This window comes from Coptis chinensis, chromosome 9, assembly GCF_015680905.1.
Source record: "Coptis chinensis isolate HL-2020 chromosome 9, ASM1568090v1, whole genome shotgun sequence".
NCBI lineage: Eukaryota > Viridiplantae > Streptophyta > Magnoliopsida > Ranunculales > Ranunculaceae > Coptis > Coptis chinensis.
The window spans coordinates 28,966,680-28,987,400 of record NC_141464.1 but is presented as its reverse complement, the minus strand read 5'-3'; the positions used below and the strand labels follow the sequence as shown (position 1 = coordinate 28,987,400).

The 20,721-nt window shown below is 39.6% G+C and overlaps 1 protein-coding gene across 2 annotated transcripts; it reads left to right on the top strand.

Annotated features, from left to right (window-relative positions):
* Positions 1-346: 346 nt before the first annotated feature.
* Positions 347-20,716, top strand: LOC147475443 (protein STRUBBELIG-RECEPTOR FAMILY 8-like). 2 transcript variants are annotated; one of them, XM_086581932.1, is made up of 17 exons: positions 347-709; positions 837-969; positions 1,061-1,132; positions 1,220-1,285; positions 1,378-1,449; positions 1,533-1,604; positions 3,055-3,156; positions 10,002-10,073; positions 10,158-10,223; positions 10,304-10,369; positions 10,462-10,775; positions 11,468-11,724; positions 18,613-18,884; positions 18,973-19,108; positions 19,374-19,513; positions 19,628-19,784; positions 20,351-20,716. In XM_086581932.1, the coding sequence occupies exons 1-17, from the start codon at positions 604-606 to the stop codon at positions 20,498-20,500; spliced, it is 2,253 nt and encodes a 750-aa protein (XP_086438058.1). In that variant the 5' UTR covers positions 347-603; the 3' UTR covers positions 20,501-20,716. The 2 variants fall into 2 exon arrangements, with proteins under 2 accessions (XP_086438058.1, XP_086438059.1); XM_086581933.1 differs by lacking the exon at positions 3,055-3,156 and having other exon boundaries at positions 349-709.
* Positions 20,717-20,721: the final 5 nt, after the last annotated feature.

Here is a 20,721-nt window from a genome sequence, read left to right as displayed (position 1 = left end):
TAATTACACAGCCAAGAGTTGACCAGCAGCTGCTGGTGCACCATTTCACACATAAAGAAAAGTGTTTTTTTGTGTAGTTCTACACTTTAAAACGACCCCACTTGACAACAAAAACACACCCCTCACAAGTCACAAAATTAAACAAAATAAATTAGTTGGTCAACTAACGCCATGCAACCCATAATCACAAAATGACATTCTCACCCCTACATCTAATGACAATCCGGCATTCCGGCGTAACTTAGTATGGGCATTTTGGTACTTTCGAAAAGAAATATTTAAATATTGAGAGAGTGAAAGAGACTGAAGTCTGACAATGACACACCATTCGTTTCTTGCTTTTAGTTCCAACCTCAAAACCATCTCTTTCCACTAGCTTCTTCCTCTTTTCACTCCCTTCACATTTGCCGACACTTTCTCTTCCTTTTTTCTACTTCAAAGCTTCGTATCCTTTTTCTTCTCTTCCTTACTGCACACGTTCAACAACATGTTCTCACCACCTTCTTCTTCTTCTTCTTCTTCTTGTATGCATTTCCATGGCACTGTTGTTTTCTTCATGGTCATACACTAAACAGCTTTAACTAACTAACTAACTAACTAACTATGACACATTTCAAAAAAAGCCCATCACTATATACACTTGTTTTCATTGCATGTGTTATTCTTCTTTCTTGTCCACTCATTCTATCCATCACTGACCCCTCTGATGGTAAGTATAAACTGTAACTTGTTTATGTAAAAGATAGAATCTTTAAGTTGTTTTTTGAGCTTTGAATTGATAGGCTGGATGAAGGGGTGGATTATTTTTGATGAATGTGAGTTTATTTGTTTTGTAGTTCAAGCTTTACAAGTATTGTATAGCTCATTGAACAATCCTACTCAGTTGAATGGATGGAATTCGAGTGGGGGTGATCCGTGTGGCGAATCGTGGAAAGGGATTAGTTGTGAAGGATCCGCTGTTGTCTCAATGTATGTTTAAATGAATATTTCAATCTTTTAGTTTTGAATAGATTGAATTAATTGGTGTATCTAATATGGGATTGTTTTGATATGATTATAGTCAACTTTCTGGGTTGGGACTTAATGGAAATATGGGATACTTACTTGCAAACTTATTATCATTGAGAACATTGTAAGGATACTACTCATTTGTTATGGTTTAACCCTTTTTTGAGTAGTTTGATTGGTGTTTACTGATTTGTTATGTTTGATTTGTTAGGGATTTAAGCAATAACAACATTCATGATTCGATTCCGTATCAGTTACCACCAAATCTTACAAGCTTGTAATGCTCAATCATTTTCTTGTTTCACATTTCTTTTCTTAAGAAAAGTTATTGTTACCAGTTATAGTTGTTTGACTATTTTTGTAATGCAGAAACCTCGCTCGCAATAATTTAAGTGGAAATCTTCCTTACTCCATTTCTAGCATCGTCACACTCAATTACTTGTGAGTGGCTTGTCATTTGCTGAAAAGTATTTGGGAATTGGAGGTCGTACCGGATGCTTAAACCTTTTGGTTCTTTACTGCAGGAACATTAGCTATAACTCGTTCTCCCAGTCAATTGCACCTATTTTTGCAAATCTTCAGCGTCTCTCAGGCTTGTAAGATATTATATCCTATTTTTCCCTGTATCTTATTGCTCTTTGGTTGGCCTTAAAACACAAAATCGTATTGCTATGAGTCTATTAGCTTGTGCCATCATAGTTTAGCTCACTTTTAGAAACTTGTTATCTATATTGGAACCTCACTAGGATTGATGATCCTGTTGTACTTAACATGCTCAGTATAATTCCATTTGTACCATTTTAATTTATTTATTGATTTCTTATTTTATTTTTTTGGAGGGGGACACACTTAGAAAGGAACTTTGGTAAAGAAAAAAATTCCATTTTTTATTGCTAACTTCAATCAATATTGACAATAGGAAATAAAAACATTAAAGGTTTAAATCAATATTCCAAAATCAACTTACGCATATTGATTAACAGCATAGACCCTCTCTTGTATTTACATTGCCAAATACGAGTAATATTGGCAGTGTCATAATGACAGTAGAATAAAGTTTGAATAACTGGCATAAAGCCATAAAACGTATTGAAAGTTCATCATTACTTGAAAACAAACTGACCCCTGTTGGTAACTAGCATGGCCCCTTTCCTTGTTACCCATCTTAGTTCTACGCTACCCACATTAGCAGAATATGTGGAAATCAAGCATCAGTCTTGATGCAATTCAGTTAAGCTCTCTATTGCCATAACTTGTCATTAATACCATATAACTTGTCATTAAGGCGTCTTGGAAAGAACATTAAGAAGGAAGATGAGTAGCTAGAAGAATAAGACAGAAATTATGAGAATACTTGTTCATTCTCTGTTTCTCCTCAAACTTTATCGATAGACTCACTGTCCTGTGGAACATTGATATAGGATGAGAAGGTGTGAAAGATCAGACAGAGAGAGAATTCAAAAAGACAGAAAGAGAAACGTGTAACAAGTTAAGAGTTGATGCATCGAGGGCAAAAACAAACTTTTCAAATATGTAGTTTGAACGATTTTTCATGAGTAGATTAGCCAATTGTTTACTTGGCTACACTGGTGCAAAACAAAAGATTGTAGAGAAATCATGATTGATTTTGTAGTTTTGAAATGTAGCAGAATTTTGATTGACTTTGCAGCATCTTTTTACATCCATTTTGGTAGTGCTACCACTTGCCAAGACAACGAAAGCCTTCAAAGCACCTTGGTTTTACTTTTAATTTGACCTGCAAAGTTTTTATATTTGCTCGTAGTAAGGGCAGGCTGGCAGCTTTTCTGTTAGAAATTATGATAAAACTCTGTAGCAACTTATGGTGCTGCCGCTGTATCGTGCCATGGAGTTGGCTACTCTAAAAGCATTTGCAGTTAGCAAGAGCTTGTACATCCAGAAGAGTTTTTTTCTTGTAACTATCTCTCCCAAGGCCTGAAATTGGAAGTTGCTTTTTCAGTGGCTTGTGGTGGTTGGTTGAGTTCTGTCTTGATTCAGCAATTCGCACTTCTGCTATTTGGTTTTCAGATTTCCACTAGATATAATTATGCAACACATCCCACGTTGTGGCATGGATTCTTCAAAATGGAAGGCTACACATCACATTTTAACTGAAAATGTCGTCTTGTGGTGAGTTAGAGCCCTGTCTTGTTCCTTACGAATTCATACATGTTATTTGGTTTTCAGATTTCCGAGTATCATCTACTGTTTCGCTCTTCTCAGACTTTGTAGTTCGTTAAGATGGCCCCATTCCTAATGAAATCCAAAACCAGAACAAGTTCTAGGACCTGATGAACCAACCAAACCAGAGACGAGATTGCCAAAGAAGATGATAGTAGGGAAACGAAGGTAATAAAAGGAAGTAAATGAAATCATCATAGAATTGGCTGAAGTTTTTTAAGCTTGTATATCCTGAGGTAGATTCTTTACTGCCACAGTTGTCTCAGTGCTTGTCGTGCTTCAACTTTTCATTCTCAATGGATATGCGAGACCAACAGCAGTATTTGTAGTCCTTCCCCCAAGCCAAAAGATTTAGTGAGGCGGAGGAAAGAAAAGAGAAGTAAAGATTCTTGAACAACTTGTTTATAAAGTCTCGAGAAATTGGGGTGTTCTGTTTTATTTTATTTGTAAACAAGTGAGGTCCTCACTCACTGTTTTACGCTTTTGTTTTCTTTTGTAACTTTTGTGCTATGCACAACCCTCTTAATAAAGATCACTTATCCAAACAAAAAAAAAAAGTCTCGAGAAATTGGGGTGTTCTTGGTCTTGAGGCATGTTTTCAAATGTTAAAAACTGGTAGAAATGGGTTTAAAATGGGTGAAGGGTGTCCGTCTAGACAACCCCCATACATAGAAAAAGGTGTCATTTGTGTAGAATTATGGAAAGGAGAAAATATTATTATTCTTGAATGATATTACATAGGGATTCACTCTCTTTAAATAAGGAGACAACACATACTATAACTCCTAAATACTCAGTGTTGGACTAAAATCCATAATGTAGTATGCTACTATTCATATATCACACTCCCCCTCAAACTGGACCATAGATATCACACATGCCCAGCTTGGACAAAACCTCAGAAAATAGTGTACCACTGGCGGCCTTCGTGAGAAAGTTTGCAAGATGCTAAGACGTAGGAACATATAAAACATAAATCTGTCCAGAAGTCACCGTCTCACGTAGAAAGTACCGATCAACCTTTACATATCTGGTACGATCATGTTACAAAGAATTAGCCAAAATGCTACGAGCAGACTTGTTGTCACATTAAAGCGTCATAGGAAGAGAGACATGAAGATGAAGATCTCGTAGAAGACGCTTTAGCCATATCAACTCACACATACCTTAGGCCATCGCCTTGTACTCTGCTTCGGCACTGGGCCTAGAAACAACATCTTGTTTCTTACTCCGCCATGTAACCAAATTACCACCAATAGTGGTACAATACCCGGAAGTAGATCGCCGATTAGATCTACAACCTGCATAGTCAGCTATTCATGGATGTGGCCTCTTGACCACTATCTTGAAACAAGAGGCCACATCCAGGACATCCCTTGAGGTAACCGAGCACACGAATAGCTGCTTGAAGATGAGGAAGTCGCGGCTTGTGTATAAACTTGTGTTGCATGGGTACGGGACGGAGTGACTGGTTTGGACACGGGTACGACGATTTGGACACGGCGAGATCTGAGAATTAGGGTACTGTTTTGCTTGTGTCCAGGTGTCCGTGTCCGTATCCGTGTCTGCACGACACGGGTACGTGATACAGAGGAAATTAGGGCGTACCCATGCAACAGAGGTATAAACTGACTGAGAACTCCAATTGCATACGTAATATCAGGACAGGTAAGAGAAAGATAGAGGAACTTTCCAAGAAGCCGCTGATACTGACCAATGTCTTCCAACAACTCCCTATCATAGTTGGCTAGGTGATGGTTTTGCTCAATAGGTGTATCGGCAGGACGACATGCAAGTTGCCCTGAAGCAGACATAAAATCAAGAATATATTTTCTTTGAGAGATAAAAATACCAGAACTAGAACGAGTAACCTCAATCCCGAGGAAGTAACGTAGGGGCCAAGATCTTTCACCTGAAAGCGAGTACTGAGATAAGATTTCAGGTCACTAATACCCTGAACATCATTGCCAGTAATAACAATATCGTCCACAAACAAGCAAAAAAACAATCTTCATACCAGAGTGTCGAAGAAACAAGGTGTGGTTAGCTTGACTCTGAACATATCCATATGTAGTCATGGCTGCAACAAATGTATCAACCTAAGTGCGAGGAGATTGCTTAAGCCCATAGACAAACTTCTTCAACCTGCACACTAAGCCCGAAGAAGAACGGAAACTAGGTGGTGAAGACATATAAACCTCTTCCTATAAAGTCTCATTGAGAAAGACATTTATGACATCCATCTGAAAAAGGGGCCACGACTTGGATGCAACAAGAGAAAAGATAACTCGAATCGTATTCATCTTGGCTGCAGGAGCAAAGGTCTTGTGATAATCAACCCCATGAATCTGTGCATACCACTTCGCAGCCAACCAAGCTTTGTACGTACTTGCTGTTCCATCTGGATTTTGTTTCACTGTGAAAACCCATTTACACCGAACTGCTCTACTCCCAGGCGGAAGAGAAACCAAAGCCCAAGTATTATTGACTTCCAATGCATATAATTCCTCCAACATTGCAGCCTTCTAGTGAGGCTGGGCCAACACCTCTACCACTGTACGTGGTATATCAACCAAGGAGAGAGAAGCTTGAAAAGATCTGTAACTAGGAGACAAATGATAATCTGAAGTATAATCAGTGATAGAATAAGCCACAGTATTAGCATATCTAGCTGGCATCCCTACAAAGCGCTTCTCTTTCCGAACAATAATAGGTGGAGTATCAGTTCTATCAACAATTGGTAAATCAACATCAGTAGTAACTGGTATAAGAGGGATAAAAGATGGCTCAATACCTGGTAAGGGTGAATCAGTGGCAAGTGGTGAATCTAGAGAGGCAGAAAATGCGGGGCAGTTTGGTGGAGGAGGTTGGCTCCCTGGATAAGATCGAGTATAAACCTGTAAAGAAGGTGGAACAGAATGTGGGACTGGAGGGAAGACTGTAGGTTCTGGCTGAACACTCATCGGAAGTGGAAAAGAAAGAGAAATGGAAGGTGAATCCTCACAAGGAAAAGGGTGAACTGGAAAACACTCCCCCTGAGATAAAACCTCACCCGAAAAGAATAGAGCATGTTCGAAAAATATAACGTCCATGGAGGTGAAACAACGACACGATGAGGGATGATAACACCGATAACCCTTCTGAGTATGAGAATAACCCAGGAACACACATTTCAAGGCACGCGGATCTAGTTTAGAGATAGACCCAGTGACTTGGATGAAACAAACACACCCATAGACACGAGGTGGAATCTGAAAAGCAGAACGATCAGGATGAATGATGGAATATGGAGTGCGAAAGCTGAGAGCTCGAGATGGAGAACGGTTAATGAGATACACCGCTGTAAGAACAACATCAGACTAAAAACACGAAGGAACATTCATGCCAATAGACATAGCCCGAGCAAGATCAAGAATATGACGATTTTTTCTCTCGGACTTGCCATTTTCCTGTGGAGTCTTAGTGTTAGAGGTTTGATGTGAAATACCATTAGCCTCGCAGAACTTTCGAAGACCATGAGACATAAATTCTCCACCCTAGTCGGAACGAAAAACTTTTAACTGTTTTACCAAACTGAGTACGAACCATTGCGGTGAAAGTTTGGAAAATAGAGGAGACCTCATCTTTGGATTTCATCAAATAAAGTAATAAACCCAAGTACACCTAGAGAAATCGTCAATGAATAACACAAAATAACGAAATCCTAAAACATGAGTGACCGGGAAAGGACCCTAAACATCGGAGTGCACAATATCAAACAAATACGAAGTTTTATTACTACTCAAAGGATAAGGGATACAATGATGTTTAGCCAGTTCACATGTCTCACAAGATAGACCTGGCGTGGACACATTGGAAAAGAAAGACGGAAATAAATAATGTAAATACTTAAAAGAAATATGACCTAAGCGATGATGCCAACGTACCCATTTTACATTCTCACTACTAGACGAAGACTCTAACTGGAGAGCATGAGGAGAGACTCGAGAAACAGGTCCATGCAGTACATATAAGCCACCTTCTTCACGTCCACTGCCAATCACCTTCTGCGACACTAGATCTTGAAAAATGCAGTAAAAGGAATAGAAGGTTACACTGCAGTTTACATCTCTAGTAAATTTACTAGCTTAAATAAGATTGGTGGTCAACTTAGGGACACAGACACATTGGAAAAGAAAGACGGAAATAAATAACGTAGATACTCAAAAGAAATATGACCTAAGCGATGATGCCAACGTAACTCCCGTTTTACATTCTCACTACTAGACGAAGACTCGAACTGGATAGCATGAGGAGAGACTCGAGAAACAGGTCCATGCAGTACATATAAGCCACCCTTTTCACGTCCACTGCCAATCACCTTTTGCGACACCAGATCCTGAAAAACACAGTAAGAGGGATAAGATTGGTGGTCAACTTAGGGATATGGAGAACATTAGGTAACGAAAGGGAATCGGTAATTGGGATACAAACCTTCCCAACAATAGGAGTCTCAACCCCATTGCAAGGCAAACTGTCCGTTTCCAAGAACTAGATGCATAAGTATGAAAAAGAGAGGACATACCAGTCATATTATCAGTGGCACCCAAATCAATAATCCAAGGTCAAGTCTGGGATGCAGAAACACTATTGGCAGCTGCAAAATTACTTACATGAGAAGCCCCCGGTTGGGAAGACAGAGAGAAACTGTCGGAACCTGCTGATCTCGTCTGGAGAAAGAACACTAGAAGCAGAAAACTCTGGTGTCTTAGAGTCAACAGATAGGTGTACTGAGGACTGGGATGATGAGTGTTGTTGAGAACCAGGACAACCGTGTAATTGATAACACATTGTCTTTATATGCCCAAATCTGCCACAATGATCACACTTCTTTTTCGGAGGACGAGAACTACCAGAGGCCGCTGGCAGTGGCAAAAGATCGGGTAGTGGTGCCTGGAAAGTCTATGAAAGAACTGACAGTGGTGACGGATAAGCATAACGGACTACCATAACAGAAGTCTCAGATAAAAGACTAGGAGTATGAGGCATAGTCGCTCGATGACTCCGATCAGAGAGACAATAGGCGTGTGCTTCCTCAAGAGTTGGGAATGGATGCTTGTCAAGCAAGTGAACAACAACATACTCAAACTCAGGATTGAGCCCAACAAGAAACTGAAATACTCAATTCTTCTCCACAATCTTGGCATAAATCTCTATTGCATTAACTGGCCATTCAATAAAACTATCATAATGAGATAATTCTTCCCGACCAGATCGAAGTCTCGCATAGTACGCCCCAAGAGATTGAGTATCTTGTTTGAAATTTCCAATCTCATTGGAAAGTTGGAAACTCCTTGCATTATTTTGTCTCTGAGAATATACTGTACGAAGAGATTCCCAAATAAGATATGCAGTGTCTGTAAACAAATAGCCAGTAGAAATCGATGGTTGCATAGAATTAATCAACCAAGTCCTCACCTTATAATCATCTGAGAACCACTTAGCATACTGCATATCAGTTTCTGCAAGTGCATTTTTTGTGCCCAGAAGAAATCCTATCTTTCCACGGCTTCCAACAAATAGTTTTACAGATTGTGCCCATCGAACATAGTTCGAGCCATTTAATAGTTGTGAGGTAATTTTTAGATTCAGATTATCATGAACATGGTAGAAAGACTGGACATCTTCACCTGTTCCAACCGAAGTAACAGTCGAGATAGTAGACACATTACCAGTAGCCATCTCGATTAAAAAATATTACCTCAAAAAAATAATAAATAGGTCTGAGATTCAAATCAACATCTATCGCATCTCGCGACTGGTTATAAAAAGGAAAAAACTGAAAAGAAAAACGTGGAAGCTTAGGTTGCGATCAGAACAACGTTACCGGAGAAACAGAGATGTACGTCGTTCATCAAATAAGAGAGAAAACAGAGAGAGCGGCGGCGTGAATCAGTCCAAATAAGGAAATAATTAGAACTCGCTCCGATACCATGTAGAATTATGGAAAGGAGAAAATATTATTATTCTTGAATAATATTAGATAGGGATTCACTCTCCTTAAATAAGGAGACAACACATACTATAACTCCTACATACTCAATATGGGACTAAAACCCATAATGTAGTATACTGCTATTCATATATCTCAACACTTTGATGCTAGGGGATGTTTCTCTTTGCAATAGTCCCACCAATTGTTGCATAAGGCAGTCAGTTGACTGAGGATACTAATATACAATGATGAGGGTTCTTACAAGCTATTATATGTGTGTACTTCTGTTTACATGTCCTGCATGAGAATGGGAAATGTAGAAAGTGTGTGATAAGTCACTGACAGAAGGCTACAGGAGTGCATACATTTTTTTTTTTTTTCCAACGGGGTCATATTTTCAGTGACTCAGATGTGCACCAAACATACCTACAGCTTTTAGGAAAAGAAATTTATATATGAAAATAAAACTTACTAAATGTCCGATGAGATAGTTCGATAACTTCTTGTTCTCTTGTATGACATATAAAACCTTTTATACACTATCTGGAGTATAGGTAGGTATTAGCATCCATAGTGCAACAAATATTTTAGAATTCCATATATTGCCTGCATCTCAATCTAGTCAGTGTGGCTTACGAATAAAAATCTTGTAAGGGGGCTGAACGTCCTGCTGAAAAATTCATCTAACGCAGGTACATGTATGGTCAAGTGTTAGTTTTCAAAAGATTTTTCATTAGTATTTCCCATCAATCAAACCATAACTGTTCCTCATTGCGTTTCCAGAGGCTTTAAGGATGCTTACGACATTTATGTATTACAGGGATCTCTCTTTCAACAACTTCTCTGGAGAACTTTCTAATTCCTTTAGCTCCTTGTCCAACCTTTCTAGTCTGTGAGTTTCCAATCATCTTTTGTTTTTGCTTTTGTTTTTTGTTTTTAACTTTTGAACTAGTTCTGATTTATTAAGTTCTTGCAGCTATTTGCAAAATAACCAATTAACAGGTTCAGTTAATGTTCTTTCTGATCTACCTCTAACCGAACTGTGAGTTTTAAGTTTCGCTTATGTTCTTGGTTACTGCTTTCAACTACTGCATCTTATTTTGACAAACTGAAATTTCACAGAAATATTGCAAACAACCATTTTAGTGGATGGATTTCACCAAATATCAGTTCAATCCCAAATTTTCGGTAAGCTGTTGAGATTTCTTTCAAGCATCACTAAGATTTTTCTTATTATTCAGTTCTTTATTTGTTTTCACTTGATGGTCACAATAAAACAGATATGAGGGAAATTCCTTCGACAATGGTCCTGCTCCTCCTCTGCCTCTGTATACCTCACCTCCTCCCAGTAATTCTCATAATGACGATCTTACAGGGTCAAACAAAAATGAAACCCAAGGTTCTCAATCGGACCATCAAAGTAATAACGGGTTGAAAGCGGGCCATATTGTGGGTATTGCTCTGGGTTCCATATTTGTTGTTCTCTGTGTAGCTCTTGCTCTTGTCTTTTGTCTTCGAAAGCTAACAAAAGGTAAGAATGAGAACGGGATGGGTGCAAGAACCTTGACAACTCTTCCAGTTGTTGATGCTAAAGGTAGTTTTCCTCAATTTGGTATTGTAGTCCTAAGTGATTTGTCAATCCAGTATTTCCCTTTCCCCCTGGTCTTCTACGTCGAATGGTAGGGTTTATGGTAGTTGATTGTCAATCGACATTTTAAACCTAACTCGCATTGACACGGATACACATGTCGGTGTCTGACACAACGACCTACATAGTTGTCAATATCGTACGATACACGTTATGTATCGTATCAAAAGCAAGATGATACATATCACAATAGTGTATAGAAATATTTAATCATAGCACGATATATGTAGCGTGTCATACAATACAATACGATACGCGATACATCATGTATCGGGTGATACACTTTTACACGTGAAATCATGAAAAATTTAACCCGAAAACGAGTTTGTAAGCATGACTGAGTTTTTCTTTCTCCTTTCTAAGCTTTAGAAAGGCATCTTAGGTTTTAGTTGTAAGGTCCATGCAATTACAATACACAATTACACATCAATATCTTTTTGATGGTGAATTACGTATCATTATCAAAACTCAAGTGAATTCTGAGAAATCATATGCTAATTATATGTTGTGAGCAATTTTTACATTAATACTACTTACTTTTCTGTTCATATGCTGCTGGACTTTGTATCGTTTCATGATTATGAAAGCTCTTGTCAAGAGTTTTGATAGCCTCCGTGATGTTCCACTTATTATTGTAGGAGGCAGCACAGAGATGCAAAATCAATCCATCAGAAGTACAACTTCTGTGACAGATATGAAATCCCTACCTGCAGAAAATTTGATCGGTGAGAGAGTACGGATGAATAGTTCTGGAAGGAGACCAAAAGCCCCTATTACTGCTACACCGCATACTGTTGCATCTCTTCAGATAGCAACAAACAACTTCAGTCAGGAATCTCTTGTTGGTGAAGGTTCTCTTGGTCGTGTTTACCGAGCAGAGTATCCTAATGGAAAGGTGATCAACGCATTCACTAATGACATACATTTAGATAGACAAACTAAAATTAAATTCCTTTAGTTTTTCACGTCACAATCAATCCACAATTTCATTTCTGTTACTGAAGTTAATTAAAGGGGTTTCTCTTTCACATGAGCATTATAAGGTACTAAGTGGAAATGAGTTAGCATGGTTAATTTGTAGCTTGTCTGGTTGTAAAACAAATTTAAAATTATAAATTAAAGGAGTAATTACCTAGAAATAAATTGAACTTTTAAAGATTTTAAAAGCAGTGCAACGGACTTCTAGTTTACCCTAAAATAGAGCAAACTTTCAAATTTTTTACAATTGCTACACTCACTCATGGACGTTGCAGTTAACAAAATGTTTAGTAGGGACTGTAGGATCATCAGAAGTGGTGTGGTTAAGCTCAAACGATGAGTTGGAGCACAGATAATCATCGTTTAGGTTCCAACTCATCGTTTGGGCTTCCATTTATCCTTGTTCATTTTTACGTCAGCTGTGTTCATCTTGACTATGGTCGGTGGTGGGAGGGCTCAAGTGGTTTTTGGAACATTTTGGAACACGATAAGTGCCAAAAATTTGACCATGTCACAGTCTTGAAATCTCTCATCAGAAGCATGCTTCTAAATAGTCTAGCGGGCCTGTAAAAGCCCATTTGTATTATTCCTTGCAGCTTTTTTCTTCTTGGCCAATTTTCATGCTTTTGATTGTGGCTTAGATATGATATATTTGGGAGATATGCCATTGTGTTGGAGTTATCCCTCACATGAGGAGAAGGAGAGAAATCAGTTCAGCTTGTGTGGAGAAGACATAGCGTGCCCCGCGCCCTCCACAAAGCCATTCTAAAGCGCGCCCTGCGCTCAAGCTTCTGGACATCGTCCAAGGCAAGAGCGCACCCCGCCACCGACGCATTAAATTAGAAGTTACCACGCCACCAAGCCACCGGACATCGTCCAAGCAAGAAAGAGCCCACCTTCACTCGCGGTCTGATATTCGAAATAGCCCCGCGCCTATGCCTAATTTGGCAGGATTATGTTTTTGCGGAATCACGAGTTTGATATTATATGTTTGGGTTTTTGGCAAAACCAAACACACGGTAGGCGCAAAGACAAAAGTCGAGAAAAATCCAATCTTGAAAGCTATCAAGATTGAGAGATAACCTTTACGGAGACAACCCCAGAAAGAGATAAGAGTGATCTAGTAAGGTGAGAGACTGAAAGGAGAGATTGTAATCTTCCTTCCCACTTTATAAAGAACTAGCTCTTGTGGAAGTAGACACTATTGGCTGAACCACGGTATATCTTTGTGTTGTGGTATGCGTTTAATTATGTTTTACATTATTATCTGTTGTTAATAGTTGTTTAGAGAGTTTGACATGTTAGCATAGGTTGTAGTTGATATTTAAAATTTGTCTGGAGTTGAATTGTGTTCAAATACAAGTTATCTGTGTAGTGGGGAAATCGATTGGTATTGGTATAAACCCAGTGATATCAGAGCCTTGGTTAAATTAGCCTAGGGTGTTATTCAAATCTTGGTTGGAAGGTGTTTGACAAAATTCCTAAGAGAAGATTTGAGTTTAAATAATTTGTAGAAATGGACCATTCCATGAACACTCGCATGATGAGTCTGAATAGAAAGAACTACACCATTTGGAAAGCCAAGATGGAAGACTTGCTTTATTGCAAGGACTTGGCACAACCCATTGAGAATGGAGGAGAAAGACTAGAAACGGTTGCTGCGGCTGAGTGGAGCAAGCTTGACAGAAAAACAATTGGGTACATTCGACAATGGATTGACGACAGTGTCTTTCACCATGTATCCCAAGAGACTACAACTTTTGGCTTGTGGAAGAAATTCGAAGACCTTTATGAGAGAAAGCTCCGTGGAAACAAAGTCTTTGGGTCGTTAAGAAGTTTGCCGACACGGCAAGTACCAAGAAGGTTCTTCAATGTCCGAGCATCTTAACGAATTACGTAATACCATCAATCGATCATTTGATGAAGATTAATTTAGGAGACAAAGTTGAGGCTTTGTTTCTTTTTAGGCTCTACCCGAAAGTTGGGAGACATTAGCGCCTTTCTACGGGGAGCGCCAAGGATGGAATCGCTGCCATGGAGATGGCTACCGCGTCTTTGTTGAATGAGGAGACTAGAAAGAGTTCAAAAGGCTCCTCATTTCGAGATCCTTGTCATCATGAGAAAGGGGGAGATGTAGATACAAAACCATCTCGCTCTGTAGAGGTGATGGCCAGTAAATCTAGGAGTGAAGCTAGAACTCCTAAGCGCGAGACAATGTTACTATTGTGGCTACCAAGGGCCACTTCGGATATGAGTGAAGAACACTAAAGAGGGACGAAAAAAAATAACCGTACATAAAGACATGGTGCGAGAGGAACGAAACACGTAGGGATACTACCGCACTAGTCGGCGACCTACCGAATTGTGTCGGTCAGGTGGTGTGTCTTTGCCTTAATACCTCATGTCGATACGAGTGGGTGATAGATATAGGAGCATCCTATCACGTCACAATCGCGATAGAATTCTTCACTACTTACAGTGGTGGTGAATATGGTGAAGTGAAGATGGGTAACAGTGGCGTCTCGAAGATTATAGGCATTGGTGATGTTCATGTAGAAACCAATGTCGGCTACACCTTGACAGTTAAGGATGTAAGACATGTCCCTGACATACGGTTAAACCTAATTTTGGCTGGGAAGTTAGATGACGATGACTTTGTAAACTCGTTTGATAACGGGGTATGGAAACGAAAGCGAGGTTCCATTGAGCGTAGCGAGAGAAAGAAAACTTGCTCTCTTTACAAAACACGGGCTAGTTTGTGTAAAAGCGAGGTGAATCTGTGAAAGAAGAAGAAGCTTCCGAACCGCGGGCACAAGCGATCGTGTCATATGGGCATAAAAGGGATGGAAGTTCTTGCTAAGCAAAAGGCCTTCCCAGACATCAAAGGTACACATTTAAATACATGTACTCACTATTTGGTAGAAAACAACACATGGTGTCTTTCCAAAGATTCCCGTCTCATAGAAAGGACAATGTCCTCAACTAGTGCAATACGACTTATGTGGTCCTATAAAAGTGAAGTCCCATGGGAGAGTTTAATACTTTGTGACCTTCATTGATGATGTGTCAAGAAAGATATGGGCCTATAGTCTAAAGACCAAGGATGAATTACTTGACGTGTTTGAGAAATTCCACAGCATGGTGGAAAGAAAAACTGGGAAATTGTTGAAGTGTATTCGCTCAGATAATGGGGGAGTGACATCATTGGGCTGTTTGAAGAGTATTGCGAGTCATGAGATTCGTATGAGCAAACCGTTCTCAAGACACCACAAATGAGAATGGAATAGCGAGAATGAACCGCACCATTATAGAGGATGATGATGCATGCTATCTCACTCTAAGCTACCTAGAACCCATCTTGGTAGAAGAATGCGTCTGTGCCGTGCATGTGATCAATTTATCGCCACAAAGCCTCCGAATAGTGATTATCCGGAGAGTATGGTCGGCGAGATGTTGATTATGGATACTGGTGGTATTTGGGTGCGGGGCATTTGTGCATATTTCGAAGGATGAGAGATTCAAGCTTGATGACAAAGCCAAGTAGTGCATTTTTCCTCGAAGTTATGGAGATGAAAAGTTTGGTTACAAACTCTATGATCCGATTAACAAGAAGGTAATCCGAAGTCGAGATGTTGTGTTCATAGAAGACCAAACCATAGCAGACTTTGAGGAGGGTGAAAGCTACAAGCTTTCACCAATGATCTTGTTGATTCGAACCGAAGTTCCTACCGTAAACGTATAAGGATTGAGAATGTGTAGAACCATGAGTTTGAAGCTCACGATGAAAATCCTATTGCTTCGTGATGAGATAGAAACCTATTGGAATAGAAGATGCGATAAAATGCATGAACCACCACCGAGCAAGCGTAAGTGCATCCTCTCCCGGCACTGCACCGCCAGATGGGGCAAAGAGGTCAAATAGAGAGAGATTAGCTTCAACTAGGTATCCACCACATACGTATGTTCGGATGGTGGAGAACCTATGTACTATCAATAGGCACTTGAAGGTACAGACAAAGAAAAGTAGTTGAAGGCCATGCATGACCCGAGATTGATTCTTTGCATAAGAATCATACTTATGAGTTAGTTGAGAAACCGCAAGGACGAAAAATTCTCAAAAATAAGTGGATATACAAAGTCAAGCATGAGGAGAACAATCCTCACCCAAGGCACAAAGCTCGCCTTGTTGTGAAGGGATTTGGTCAAAGGAAAGGGATTGATTTTGATGAGATTTTCTCTCCTGTAGTGAAGATGACTTCTATTCGGGTGGTATTGGGTATGACCGCAAGTATGAACCTAGAGATTAAGCAGTTAGATGTTAAAACAACCTTTTTTCATGGAGACCTCGAAGAAGATGTCTACATGGACCAGCCAGAGGGGTTTGAGGTCAAAGGCAAGGAGCACTTAGTATTCAAGCTGATAAAAAGTTTGTATGGGTTGAAGCAAGTATGAACCTAGACATTAAGCAGCTAGATGTTAAAACAACCTTTTTTCATGGAGACCTCGAAGAAGATGTCTACATAGACCAGCTAGAGGGGTTTGAGGTCAAAGGCAAGGAGCACTTAGTATTCAAGCTGATAAAAAGTTTGTATGGGTTGAAGCAGGCACCGGGACAGTGGTACATAAAGTTTGATTCCTTTATGGCGAAGCAAGGATACAAGAAGTCTGTTTCCGATCATTGTGTGTTTGTTCAAAGATTTCCAAATGGGGATTTCATAGTGCTATTGTTGTATGTGGATGATATGTTAATAGTTGACCCAAACATCAACAAGATTTTCAAGCTGAAGAAAGACTTGAGTAAGTCCTTTGAGATAAATGATTTGGGTCAAGCAAAGCAGATACTTGGGATGTGGATCACTCGTGACAAAAAGAGTGGGAAGTTGTGGCTTTCTCAAGAAAACTACATTGAGAAGGTGTTGAAGAGATTCAACATGGATTAAGTGAAGCTAGTCAGTTGTCCGCTTGGTGACCAGTTCCGCATGAGCAAAGAGATGTGTCCAAAGGGTGAGCATGAGCAGAGTCAGATGGAAAAGATTCTTTATGCATCCGCAGTGGGTAGCTTGATGTATGCAATGATGTGTACAAGACCGGATATTGCTTTCGCTGTTGGTGTTGTAAGCCGTTTTCTGTCAAATCCGGATAAGAAGCATTTTGAAGGTGTTAAGTGGATATTGAGATATCTCAAGGGCACTTTCAAATTGTGTTTGTGTTTTGGTGGAAGTAAGCCCTTACTTGAATGCTATACTGATGCAGACATGGCAGGTGATGTTGACTCGATGAAGTCCACCTCCGGTTATTTGGTTACTTTTGCAGGGGGAGCAGTTTCTAGGCAATCAAAGTTGCAAAAGTGTGTTGCCATCTCCACTACAGAAGCCGAGTATATTGCAGCCATTGAGTGTTGCAAAGAGATGCTATGGATGAAGAGGTTCTTCGACGAACTAGGGCTAAAGTAGAAACAATTTGTAGTTTTATGTGATGGTCGAGGCGCCATCCATTTGAGCAAGAATCCGAAGTTTTCATTCTAGATCCAAGCACATACACGCGTCGTTATCATTGGATTAGAGAAGTACTCGAAAACAAACATTTGTGTATCGAGAAGATCCATACCGACAAGAACGGGTCGGATATGATGACCAAAGTCTTACCGAAAGGTAAGTTTGATGTTTGCTGTGCTACCGCCGGAATGGTAGCAGACTCTTCCTGTTGATTTGGAAATTGCATGGAGATATCCCCCCTCACTGTTCGGGAGGGTAAGATTGTTGGAGTTATCCCTCACATGAGGAGAAGGAGAGAAATCAGTTCAGCTTGTGTGGAGAAGACAGAGTGCGCCCCGCGCTCAAGCTTCTGGACATCGTCCAAGGCAAGAGTGCATCCCGCGCCCTCGACAGACAAATCAGAAGCGCGCCACGCACTCAAGCGCCTGAACATCGTCCAAGGCAAGAGCGCACCCCGCGCGTGTTGCAGCACAATTCGGAGCGCGCCCCGTGCCCATGCCTAATTTGGCAGGATTCTGTTTTTGCAGAATCGCGAGTTTGGCACTATATGTTTGGGTTTTTGGCAAAACCAAACACACGAGAGGCAGCACAAAAGTCAGAGAAAACCCAATCTTGAAAGCTATCAAGATTGAGAGATAACCTTTACAGAGAGACAATCCTGTAAAGAGATAAGAATGATCTAGTAAGGTGAAAGACTAAAAGGAAAGATTGTAATCGTCCTTCCTACTTTATAAAGAACTAGCTCTTGTAGAAGTAGACACCATTGACCGAACCACGGTATATCTTTGTGTTGTGGTATGCGTTTAATTCTGCTTTACATTAATATCTGTTGTTAATAGTTGTTTAGAGAGTTGGGCATGTTAGCATAGGTTGTAGTTGATATTTAGAATTTGTTTGGAGTTGAATTGTGTTCAAATACAAGTCATCTGTGTAGTGGGGGAATCGATTGGTATTGGTATAAACCCCAACACATTGGACAAGAATTAAAATTATAATTTAGCTATTGAATATGAGAAGAAGAAGAAGAGAAAGAATATACAGATTAATTACTAATGGCGTTCTCTCACAGTCACACATCCATATACAAGAAAATTATAGGAACTGCCTAAAAAGTTCAACCAATACAATATGCTTGGAGCTACATCCAATGAACTGTGTTCTAGTTTTGTTGAAAAATCAGAGTGGCGTGGGTAATCAACTATTCTACTATGTGCATTGTGTCCTAGTACTCTTGGATCTCCTTTTCACAGTTTCTCCATATACATAATCTGTTACCTAAAGAAACTATTCATTGTTTATGAGTGTTGTAGATTTTGGCCATTAAGAAGATCGACAGTGCAGCAGCTTCACTACAAGAAGAAGATAATTTTCTCGAGGCTGTTTCAAACATGTCACGCCTGAGGCACCCAAATATTGTTACTCTTGTGGGTTATTGTGCAGAGCATGGGCAACGCCTTCTTGTTTATGAATATATTGGAGGTGGAACTCTGCATGATGCTTTGCACTTCAATGAATATAGTAGCAAACCACTAACATGGAATGCTCGAGTTAGAGTAGCACTTGGCTCTGCTAGAGCTCTGGAGTAAGTTTGTTATGGAATTTATTTCTCTCATCTCAATTTTTGTACGCAATTACACTCTATCTCTAAAGTTTGGATTTTCTCTTTTCAGGCATTTGCATGAAGTGTGCTTGCCTTCTGTTGTACATAGAAACTTCAAATCGGCAAATATTTTACTTGATGAAGAGCTGAACCCCCACTTATCTGATTGTGCTTTTGCTGCACTAACACCAAACGCTGAACGACCGGTAAATCCATCTGCAAATTGTTTAACATGTGGTTCTCTTGCAACTTTTGTTCCATCTGTACCGCAGATTACATTGTTTAAACAGTCATAGCTACTGCAAAACCTAATCGTCCAAGAATATATAAAACTCAAGATCTTACGGTAGAACACCCATTAATCGACATACATATTTGAGCTGCAGATGGCATTTTGATTTCTCCTTTCAAAGCCGCTATTACCGTAATTGTGATACTTGAAAGGAAAACTCTTCATTTCTAAATCTCCAGGTCTCCACTCAGATGGTTGGTGCATTTGGTTATAGTGCTCCTGAATATGCAATGTCTGGAATTTATACAGTAAAAAGTGATGTGTATAGCTTTGGAGTAGTGATGTTAGAGCTATTGACAGGACGGAAACCACTGGACAGGTAGTCTCTTCGTTATGTCTAAACTTCCTGCCTACAGTGCTTGCTTATAGGATTGTCCATCAGCTCTTGATGTTGGTCTATCTTTCTGTTTCTGTCGATTCTTTTATTTACTAGTTCAAGGATAAGATCAGAGCAGTCTCTTGTTCGTTGGGCTACTCCCCAGCTTCATGATATTGATTCCTTAGCCAAAATGGTTGACCGTTCACTAAATGGCATGTACCCTGCAAAGTCTCTTTCCCGTTTTGCTGACATCATTGCCCAATGTATTCAGGTATGCTTTTTGTTCTTGCTCATGATAAAGACTTTCCGTAGCCTTAGTTTACTCATTTTCATTATTTTATTTTCTGTTAACTGTTATACATACCAGTTAGTATATGCTAGGTTCAGTCCAATTTCCAAAACCTAAATGACATGTAACGTGCTAGAAATACCATGTTTCTTATGGCACTAATGGTAGTTGGCATGCCTCCGACGCCCATGACACTCGACGTGCCTTTTGTCACTGGCATGTCTCGGCCTAAGCAGGTTAAAGTCACAGGTGCTGGGGGTGGGGATTAGGCGACAATAATAGTTGTAGTAGTGTTTAAAAGTAGGCATTGAGGATAGCCTCACAGGTAGTACAAGAGGGTTAAGTTATTTTAGTGTGCTTCAATTCTCTTGTTTCTGTGACATGTTGTATCTCGTGTTCTAGTAACATCTTTCTTACCTTTTTAATAATTTATTGTTAATATTATTTATTAAAAATGTATTGTCTAATAAGTACGTCTAGAATATATTGTTATTTTTTAACCCCGTCAACTAAAATGCACATGGCGATTTTGTTGATGCCTTGTGTAGCCTGAGCCAGAGTTTCGACCACCAATGTCCGAAGTCGTGGAAGCATTAGTTCGGTTAATGCAAAGGGCAAGTGTTGTCAAGCGTTCCAATGATGAGTCAGGATTTACCTTCAGAGTTCCAGACCAAGAGATACTTGACACAGCATTCTGAACCGATTGGTTCCATTCAACAAACATAGCACATAATAAGATAATTTTCAGATTGTTATAGGCCTGCGTTTCAAATGTACAAACTGAAGTCGATCAAGAGTGTATAGTTTCAGGAAAAAAAAAAAATGTTATTCATTTGTATCCATTTTTTAAACTGGGTTTATCAATGTATTTTTATCTGTAAATAAATTTTCAAACACCTTTACCCCATTTTGAATAATA